This window comes from Lactuca serriola, chromosome 4 (genome assembly GCF_051521515.1).
Source record: "Lactuca serriola cultivar US96UC23 chromosome 4, Lser_US96UC23_V15, whole genome shotgun sequence".
In the NCBI taxonomy this organism is placed as follows: Eukaryota; Viridiplantae; Streptophyta; class Magnoliopsida; order Asterales; family Asteraceae; genus Lactuca; species Lactuca serriola.
Genome location: NC_136411.1, coordinates 192,172,293 through 192,183,602, shown reverse-complemented (window position 1 = coordinate 192,183,602; position 11,310 = coordinate 192,172,293). Strand labels below are relative to the sequence as shown.

Sequence of the window (11,310 nt, the reverse complement as noted above, 5' to 3'; positions counted from 1 at the left end):
TCAAGGAAACTGTCTGTGACTTTGCGAAGATTGATGCGGACATCTACCCCACCATCCTCAAGAAATTTGACCTTCCACCACTTGAACTAGTGTCAATGCTTACAGAAGGTTTTGAAGAAAGATCTCTAGGTGCAACCAACTTCCTAGATCTTGGCATCATATTCAAACGGAAGACAGACAATGTCAAATATTTCATTCCGATGAATGCCATGCATCGCCTGCCCAAGAAGCAACTTGACATATGCAAGACCGCAGTAGAAAGATCAAAGCACACTACTGCTGAAGTCAAGTTCGAGATCTCCAGAAGAATCTTTTAGCTGGAAAATGTTAGAAAATTTTGGTGGATTTTGATCAAGTTTCTCAAACTTGATAACTGAACCAAAGTTAAAAAGGTCACTTAGGGGGAAATTGTTGAAACATAAAAGTGACCCTTTTGAACTTATCTACCGCAACAGTTCAGTACTCGCAACCAATTCAGCACCGGAGTCAATCTCTACAACTGAGACCGCAACCATTCTCCATCAGCAACCATATCAGCATCCGGAGTATTCGAGTCTTTTCTATCCGCAGTCTTAGTAATTTCCTTTTATGTAATTCACTCTATTGTCCAACATGTCTTGCACGACTGCTCATAGAGTTGTTCCTTTCTACACTCTATAAATAGAGACTCTTTCTTATGTATTATGTACTTGTGATATATGTGAGTGTGAAAACTCTTAACTTCTCAATACACAAGATTTCTCATCTTTCTTATCTTCATCTGTTATCAATCTTATTACTCTTCACACTCAAACTGCTACTAGAACATAACCTCTCTTCGGAGCAAGTCTTCTAGACTTAATCACTAAACTTGATCTCGCTTACTAACTTGGAGTGATTGCATTCTTCATTATGAATCAGTTTAAGTGTATTCTTGATATAACTTTTGTCATTTATCTTCCTTTACTTTCTGCAACTAACTATATAACTATCTAACTATCTAACTTTATTATTGTTGAGCTTTTAGATCCTTAGAGATTAACTATTCCGCAACCTACTTGTTCTAACGTTTGTTCAAGTGTGTCTCCAAGTTTTTCTCTCAACATATTGTGATAACAAAGCTGCCATTCAAATTGCCAAAAACCCAGTCCAACACTCTAAAACCAAGCACATCGACATTAAAATACATTTTATTAGAGACTGTTATGAACGATCACTAATCCAGCTAGAACAGGTCCACACTGATAATAATGTGGCAGACTTATTCACAAAGCCATTTAACAAAGCTTGCTTTGATGTGATTGTCGGATTTCTGAAAATGATACGTTTTGAGGATTAAGTTTTTTTTTTTTTTTTTTTTTTTTTTTTTTTTTTTTTCTCAATTTTTTTAATTTTTATTCTTATTATTTTTAATTTTCTTTTATTTTTTTTTATTTTATTTCCTTTTGGTCTCTTGTTTTTAGGATAGATTAAATTTGCGCATTGTGATTTAATTTTATTTTTACTCTCACCCATGCACAAATTTAGGGGGAGAAATATTAAAAAAAATCCAAAAACAATAAAAAATCCAGAAAATAAAAATTATTGCTGACAGTTTCGTTTGTAGGTATTGTGATGGGAAATGAAATCTACAAGTGATAACGGGCAATCTGAATCGGCGTAACGTACCTAAGTTGAATCATCTACGCTCTGTGCTCGATGTGCTGGTAGGCACGAAAATTTTTAAATGGACTTAACTAGGGAAAGTTGAACCAAATGAATTTAAGGACTTGACAAACTTTGATATAGTTAGATCCGTTTAACCTGATGTCACGACGCTCGGATAGGTTGATTAGGGAGATATACATGGGAATCTACCGGTCACATTAAATAACCCATATCTAGAACTATGGATTCACTTTTCCTCGATGTGCGGATTCTGTCCTTAATTCCGGTTGGATGGGGCGACTGGTAAATTCCAATAAATTAGGTCTGTAGAATATCATTTTCTTTCTTTCTGTCTATTAGTCATATGTTTTCTCCTTTGCGTGACTTCCAATCCGACCTGGTACACAACATATGCAACTCTATTTCTCTGCAGGCTATATATATGAAATTCCTCTCATCTGTTAGCCATATGCTGTCTCCTTTGCGTGACTTCTAATCCGACCTGATACACATCATATACAACCTTCTACTTCTCAACCCCTCTGAAACAATAAATAGTAGCAATCTGAATCTGTCCTCTCTCTGAATGATTGTCTGCTCACCCGGTGTAAAGAGTACTCCGGAAGTTCTTGATGGCTGGGGCATATCAGGAAGCGGGAAACACGTTCTAGTACACTTAAAATTGAACACATACAGATTGTCTGTAGATCTCGCTGCTTGATTTAGGTGGACAACAATATCCCTGGTTGTAGTCAGTTAAATGGTCTTAAGAAAAATTTATTTAAGAATTAGGGCCAATCATGATGATAAAATTACAATTAGGTATATGCATATGTCATGTCATTGGTAAACTGTCTAAAACTGTCACAAATTTTTCATGTTTAAGTGGACCACAATACTGGCGATCGATCAGACGAAGATGTGAAGATAAGGGTACCGACAAGTAGAATAAGACTGTCCAACAACTTTGATCCCAAATCAGTCTTAAAGTTAGCTATTATTTTTGTTTTTGTTAAGTTTATTCATAGCGTTCTTCTAATTTAAATATTAGGGGAGAATTAGTGTTATTTCTGTTTTATTTCTTTTTTAGAAAATATGAAAAATCCAAAAATATTTTTGTTTTTGTTTTGTGTGCTAAGTTTTCTTTTAGTTTAGTTTTGTCTTGAAAAGTGATTTCAGGTATAGATGAAACTCATAGAGTTTGTGTTGAATATTTCTGAGCCAAAGCCTCGTCCGTGAGCATTCAAAGAATTTTCATTCGAAGGAGCAAGAAATGAAGATTATTCTTCCAACATTCAATCTTTCAACCCCAGAAGCAAGGTGAAGCTGAAATTGAAGAATATGTGATAGATTACATTAAAGCATCCTCAATCAGTCTACTGCTATCTTAAACCTACTGAAGTGATCCATAAGATTTGTTCTCTCTGAAGATTCTCAAGCTGAAAGCGCTATCTTTCAAGAATCAGTACATCAAGCCTCCTCACCCGACGTGCGTTCAAAGCCAAATTCTGAAGAAAAGCCTAACCTCTCAAGATGAAGTCATTCAATGAAGATTAATGCTGAAGCCAAGTTCCCAATGAAGATTATCAAGAAAGCCAGCTACTTTTTAGGGGGAGCTTGTTGGGTCATTTAAGAAAAGAAAAGAAAGCTATAAACCAAGGGGGACATTGTTGGTTCAAAAATATGGTTTATACTTTGCTTTTCTAGGAAATTGTATTTTTATGTAATATCTTATGTGTTTACGGTCAAGTTTATGGCCAAGGAGGTGTTTACAGCCGTAAACAGGTTTACGGCCGTAAACCCTGTTTATGGCCCATGTTTCCTGTGTGTATATATATAGGGGTGAGGGTGTGAGGAAAACATTGATGAACCCTAGAGATTGTACGGCAAGAGAGAGAGGAAGAGAGAGCATATTGTGTGAGAGAATCTATTGTAAGGAATTTCATTCATATCATCAATACAATCCAGATTCTTAATATTCTTCTTCTCCTTCTCTTCTTATTGTGATCTGGCATCATCCGTTTGATTGGGATTCCGCACCATCAAACGGATCTGATTGATACACAGACAAATTAGGGACTTACATCAAATCCAAATGTTAATTCATGTAGCGTTTAACAAAACGCTACCCGCTACAAGCTACTCACTACTAGATAGTTTTGCCGAACATGCCCTATATAATGTACTATAGTGTAATTGTTCTAATTTGATTTGATGTTATGCATATCTATTCTCTATTCTTGGCGTCACAATCCTTGTATAACTCCATAGATCAAAACTTGTACGAGAAGGGAAACAAATGGTTATAGTTGGTATGAAAGTTGTCTTGATTCTATCTATGAATATACTAGAGAACTCAAGAAATATAGTACCAATTAGATTGTTGAACGATGTAAATGAAACATAGGGTAACGTCTTGTGATGTGAAAAATAAAGCGATTCATAAAGCTAAACGGAGTGGGTTCGGCATGTGGGCACGATATGTTGATGTGGCTCCGCAAACACTGCCTCTAATGCTCAACATGTCGAGTTTTTGTGTTGTGCTTGACATGTAGCTATCATTTCTCTCTCATCGGCAAAGATGGGCCAAGGGTTTAGATGAAATGGAGCTCGGTGAACTCTACACCACTCCTACAAACCTAATGTTGCAAACATTATGATAATTACTAATGACCTAGAGATATAGGTAAATCACACAACTATTACCGATTTACAAAAATGGTCATTAAATGGCAAGTGAGCATTTCAGATTTGGACTATAATAATGTGAACCAATAAAGAGGCTCGTGTGTTGCACGAGTCAATTTTTTTGTTGATGTTTTGTGGGTCAGGTACATGAAAATCTAAGATCATGTTGTATGGAAAAGTGGTAATTTGTTGAACCATGAAATTGACAAAAAAAAAAAGATGTTGTAAACGGTCGGTTATCAAATTATATAGCAAAAAGTTTATAATATCAAATTTACAAAAATAGATTCTTTTTTTATTTTCGGATAATCTATATTTTTTTCAATTAATGAACACAGGGAAATGATTTCAGTTATGTCCCAATTTTTTTTCAATAAATTTGCAGACCCAAATACGTCCCTCATAATATTACAGTGACCAAGAAGACATCTCTTTGCAGCTTCCATAGAGACCTATATAATCACAAGAAATAAAGTGCATTGTAATATAACCATGCATTTAAAGATAAAGTAATTTGGGATATTATGCAAATTATTGACATCTATCAAAATTGCTAATAAAAAGATAACGTGTAATTCACTTGAGAGTTTTTTTGTTGACATATTGCAAAACACTGAGTCAAAAATATCATCCTGCATTTTGTATATTCACTCAGAACAGATTTCTCTATAATCACGACGATTGGAATATTGGTTGGAGACCTACACATAACTAGAATTCATTAATAAAAACCATATATATAGGGCCGATGGTAGGGGGGGGGGCAAGAAGGGCCATTGCACAGGGCCTTGTTTTTTAAGGGGCCCAAAAAAATTGTTTTTTTAGTATATTCAATTGCAGCAGCCCAAATTAAAAACCTTGATAATTACTTTCCTTAGTCCACACGTAGAGGCTTCAGTGAACAAAAAGAAAACATTACTATTTACTCAATAAAGGCATCGGAGGTTACCAATTCGCAGTAGACAGCAGTCCAGAAGCATTGACTGTTCATCAATCAATAACCATTCAAGGTAATTGATTATTCATAACTCATAAGGTAGAAAACTCTTAAACTAGAAATCGCAATTTCATTTAGCAGTTATCACATTTGATTAATTGATTGTAATCGTGAACTCCTAATTTGATTAAAAAAACTTCTTTCTTTGATTGTAAATTTGTAACCGTGAACTCAGAATCGCAAGTGGATGTAACCCCAACTTAGAATAAGCCTTCCCCAAATTACATAAAGTAAGTAATCTCATTGATCATAGAGAGTTAGAGACAATCAAACCCCAACTTTGACCAATCCATTTTTCTTTTAATAATCATTAATTGTGTTTGTATCAAAGTAAGGTCTTCAATTAATAAAACACCAAATATGTTGTTTTAACTTTTAAGTAATGACATTTCCTCATTATATTGATACTACCTTATTAACTTTAGTGATGGATTATAAAACATTTATACAATATCATATTTAATTCCTAACTTGAAAGTAATGAACTTGTAGTGATGAAGTCTAAACAACCATCCGGTAGTCAAAAACGTAAAAAAAGAAAACTAGATGAAGAAAAGAGAAAGGCCGACGCCGGTGCTCTAGATAAGTTTATCCGTAGACAACATGTTAAAGAGCCTATTGAAGAGCATGTTGAAGATGATATTGAACACCAAGAACATGTAGAAGTAGAAGTAGAAGAGACAGAAGAGAAAGAGCCCGTTAAAGAGCTTATTGATATATGTGATCCAAGAAGGTGGGATAAACTTAATTATGAGGAGATTAAACTTTTGGTCGAAAAAGGTCCTAAAAGAGATACTAGTATTATGTATGGTCCGATAAATCTGGTAAACGATTTTCTACAGCTTTATATACAAGAACTTTATCAAATTTGGAGAAGTATGATAGGGAATGGCTAGTATATTCGAAAGAGCTCGACCGGGTATTTTGCTTTTGTTGTAAAGTGTTTAGAAAAGGGATTTCGAAAGGTAAATTAGGCGACGAAGGTTATTCTGATTGGCACCATGTTACCAGTAGAGTTAAAGGACATGAAATTTCCTTAGATCATCTCACAAATAGGAATAAGTGGTTTGATAAGCGTAAAAGATTGAACTTAAATGAAATTGATAAATTTCAATATGAGCAGTTTAAGAAAGAACGAGACTACTGGAAATTACAAGTCCTTTTGAGAATCATTGCAGTAGTGAAGTTTCTTGCTAAACATAATTTAGCATTCCGTGGATCAAATGAAAAGTTGTATCTAAAAGGTAACTATAGATTGTATATTTTTTTTTCAATTCCAACAAATACTTTTTTGTTAACTATTATGACTGATTTCATTTCTAATATGTAAAATGTATAACAGGTAATGGAAATTTTTTGGGTGTCATTGAAATGTTGGAAGACTTTGACCCGGTTATCAAAGAGCATGTGCGACACATCACAAATGACGAGCTTCATGTGCATTATCTTGGGCACACAATCCAAAACGAACTAATACTTTTGATAGCTCAAGAAATTAAAAAGGAACTTATCAAGAAGATAAAGGAAGCAAAGTACTACTCAATCATACTTGATTGTACTCCTGATTCAAGTCACCAAGAACATATCACTATAATAGTGAGGTATTTAAAGTTATCATATAATTCTATTACTGTCGAGGAGTCCTTTTTAGGTTTTTTGAATGTTGATGATACCTCCGGAAAAGGACTATTTGATATTACACTTGAGGAGTTAAAGTATCTTGGTCTTGAAATTGATGATATGTGTGGTCAAGGCTATGATAATGGAGCAAACATGAAAGGAAAACACCAAGGAGTGCAAAAGAGATTTTTAGATATAAATCCTAGAGCATTTTACACTCCTTGTGGTTGTCATTCTCTTAATCTAACATTATGTGATATGGCTAACAAGTGTGTTAAAGGAAATAATTTTTTTGGATTCATCCAACGCATTTATACAATCTTTGCAAATTCTACCAAGAGGTGGGAAATTCTGAAAGATAATGTTAAAGCATGGAGTCTTAAGTCATTATGTCAAACTCGTTGGGAAAGTCGGGTTGAGAGTGTAAAGGCTATTAAACTGCAACTTGTTGATGTACGAGAAGCTTTACTTCAAGTTGGAGAAAAAGATAATGATGCTGCAATTGCAAGTGAAGCAACTTGATTAGCAGAAAAAGAACTTGGTGACTTTGAATTTTTGGTATCAACTGTTATATGGCATCAAGTACTAAACCATGTGAATATTGTGAGTAAAAGCTTACAATCAAAGGATATGCATCTTGATAATGCTATTACAGAAATAAACAAATTGATTGAGTACTTCAAGGATTATAGAGAAACTGGTTTTTCAAAAGTGATTGGTGAAGCTAAGGAGATTGTTATTGAAATGGGTATTGATCCAATATTTCCAAAAAAGCGTCTGTTTGAAAGGAAAAAAGGTTTGATGAGAGTTCAAGCAATGAAGAAGTTTCATTTACACCAGAAGAAAATTTCAGAGTCAACTATTTCTTATACATTGTTGGTTAAGCTATTTCTTCTCTTGAGACAAGATTTGAACAATTGAAAGAGCATGACAAAGTATTTGGTTTTTTTTATTTCCACATAAGTTGAGGGGAATTGAAGATATAGATCTTAAGTCGCCTTGTCATCATCATGAAAAAGCACTCAAGTTTGAAGAAAGATCGGATATTGATGCCGAGGAAGTTTATACGGAGTTGAAATTATTTGAGACATTGGAAACCAATGAATTTAGCAACCCTGTAGATGTTTTGAAGTTTTTGAAAGAACTTGATTATTTCCCAAATGCAAGCATTGCATATAGAATATTCTTGACTATTCCAGTAACGGTGGCATCTGCAGAAAGGAGTTTTTCAAAATTAAAGTTATTAAAATCTTACTTATGCTCCACAATGTCCCAAGAAAGACTTAGCGGCTTGGCGATGATATCTATCCAGAACGAAATCTTAGAGAGTATAGACTACGAAGAGTTACTCAACCAATTTGCTATCAAGAATGGTAGGAGAGCTTCACGAATCATCGGTTAACTGCTACGATATGCAATTATTTATTAAATACTATGGTTTTGATATGTTTATTGCTATAAAGGTTATCGTCGTTTTAAAAAAAATATTAGTTTATATAATTTAATTTATCACACGTTAAGGACTAAGGGCTGTTTTTATTCGGCTCATCCTGGGCATTTGAATCCTCAAGGCCGACCCTATATATATATATACACACACGCTCTCTTGGCAGTCAAATAAAATAATCAGGTCAGTCATTTCGGCTTCTTGCTGGCTGTCATCAAGCTTTGTTCAAAGAAATTACTAATAGATAATTAAGGAGCAAAATTCCCCTAGAGTTTCTTAAAAAAGATTCACGTGCTGTATACTCCCCTTGTGCCAGCTTAAATATGATCTTTTTCCTTCATCACAAATCAAAGAATATTCTTATTTTCTAAAAGACCAAAATACCCCTAGAATTTCTCAATAAAGATTTGGGTATACATGTCAATAATCTTAAGGAGCCTTCCGGGTAACCACAATCAAATGTGTTTTGTGTGAAGCTAGCCTTCATCATCGATTACTTTGGCTTAATTATATGAAAAGTAAAAGGTTTATAGAATATTACAATTGAAAATTTTTGGTTTCTGATTACATTCTTTGAATGCCCATTTATAGGCATAATACAATAAGGTAAGAGAGTAATTTCAGGAGTGACTACAGGAGATATGAATGGTAAACTATTGTATACAATATATGATGATATACATTCCTTTTATGATGATTGTGATGATCTGTCACTTATACGCCCCCGCAAGATGGTGGATCCATTGGATACGCCAATCTTAGATCGGTTTCGAAGAAAATGAGCTTTCGTCAATGGTTTAGTGAGCATATCGGCAAGTTGGTCGTGAGAGTTGACATGAAAAACATGAAGTTGTCCAGCAGATACTTGTTCCCGTACAAAGTAGTAGTCAAGAGTGACGTGCTTCATTCATGAGTGATAGACTGGATTAGCACATAAATATATAGCACCTATATTGTCACAAAATAGAACCGATGGTTGGTTATTGGTAACACCAAGTTCTTTTAGTAAGTTTTTAATCCAAAGAAGCTCAGTAGAGGCATTGGCTAAGGCTTTGTATTATGCTTTAGTAGACGAACGAGAGACCGACTTTTGGCGTGTAGACTTCCATGAGATGATATTTGTACCAAGGTAGAGAATATAGGTTGTGGTGGACCGGCCGCCATCATGAACTCCACCCCATGTAGAATCAGAAAAGGCTGAGAGAGTGAGAAGAGAGCAACGATTTAGGGAGAGACTGTGATAAATAGTGCCTTTTAGGTACCGTAAGATACGTTTCAAGGCTTGCCAATGAGCTTGTCTAGGAGCATGCATGAATTGAGGGAGTTTGTTGATAGCAAAGGAAATATCAGGGCGAGTGAAGGTGAGATATTGAAGCGAGCCAACAAGTTTGCGATAAGGTGTGGCATCAATCAGTGGTGATGGGTGATGCAAGTCCAGGGGTTTTGTGGCACTGAGAGGGTTAATGACTTCGTTAGCTCTATCCATTTTAAATTGATGGAGGATATCTTGGATGTGACGGTGTTGAGACAAGAAGAGTCCATTAGGAGTAGGTATGACTTTTAACACCTAAAAAGTGATGAAGCATCCCTAAGTATTTGATTGAAAACTTATTGCTCAATGCCTAAGTAAAGTGATTAAGAAATTTAGGATCATTGTCGGTGAGAACAATATCATCAACATAAGCCATGGAGTAGCATATGGTGTGATGGTGTTGATATATGAATAGGGATGCATCGGCGAGGGACTTACGAAACCCAAATTGAAGAAGAAAGGTAGTAAGTTCAATGTACCATGCCCGTGGAACTTGTTTGAGACCATATAGAGATTTTTTGAGCTTACAGATGTGGTTAGGAAACTGAGGATTAACAAATCCAGGTGGTTGGGTCATGAAGACATCTTCATGGAGTGTCCCATGAAGAAAGGCATTATTAACATCTAGTTGCCGTAAGGGCCAGTTTTTGGAGAGAGCAATGGACATAATGGTTCAAATAGTAACTGGTTTTGTAACAGGACTAAATGTATCAAAGTAGTCTTTCCCATATTGTTGAAGAAATCCCTTAGCTACGGGACGATCTTTGTATTTTTCAACGGAACCATCAAGATTGCGTTTAATACAAAATACCCATCTGCAACCTATTGGTTTGTGGGAGTGTGGAGACACAAGTTCCCAGGTTTGGTTTTGAATAAGAGCGTTGAAATCAAAATCCATTGCTTTTCGCCATTGAGGGTCTTTAAGGGCTTGGGTTGGGGTTGTAGGTTCGAGGGCGGTTGGTATAGGGTGAGCAGTAGTGGTGTTGATGAGGTTGTCATTGAAATATTTAGGGTTTTGTTTTCTTGACCATTGAGGTTGTTGGTTGGGTTGTGGAGGAGAGGGTGATGGATCATTGTTTGAGCTTTGGGTGGATGGTGAAGAGGAAGTGGGTGAGGTGGATGGAATGGTGGATGAGGCATCCGTGGTTTGAGAGAATGAGGGAGAAGTACGGTTAGTTTGAGTGAAGGGAGGATTTGTGGGAGTAGATATGTGTATGGTGGGCGTGGGTGTATGCAAGATAGGATGATCAGAGATGCTTGTTGGTGGTGGTGGTGGGTGTGAAGGTGGATGGGTAGGTAATATGAATGAATCGGTTGATGGTAGGGGGAGTTGGATGCATGTTTGGATGTGAATAGGAACTCATGTTCAATGAAATCAACATGGCGGGAATGGTAAAGACGTTGAGTGATGGGATCATAACATTTGTATGCGGATTTTGAGGAGGAGTATCCAAGGAAGATGCATTTTATGGATCGGGGATGAAGTTTTGAAGGAGCGTACGGTCGTAGCCATGGAAAACACAAACAACCAAATGGTTTTAGTTTTGTGTAAGTGGGTGAAGAGTTATATAACTTGTGGTATGGTGATTGAAATGCCAAGATTTTTGTGGGAAGGGTTGA

The 11,310-nt window shown here is 35.7% G+C and overlaps 1 protein-coding gene across 1 annotated transcript; it reads left to right on the top strand.

Annotated features, from left to right (window-relative positions):
- Positions 1-7,561: 7,561 nt before the first annotated feature.
- LOC145099088 (uncharacterized) lies at positions 7,562-8,333 on the top strand. Its single transcript, XM_079036676.1, has 2 exons — positions 7,562-7,810; positions 7,896-8,333. The coding sequence occupies exons 1-2, from the start codon at positions 7,562-7,564 to the stop codon at positions 8,331-8,333; spliced, it is 687 nt and encodes a 228-aa protein (XP_078892802.1).
- The last annotated feature ends 2,977 nt before the right edge of the window (positions 8,334-11,310 follow it).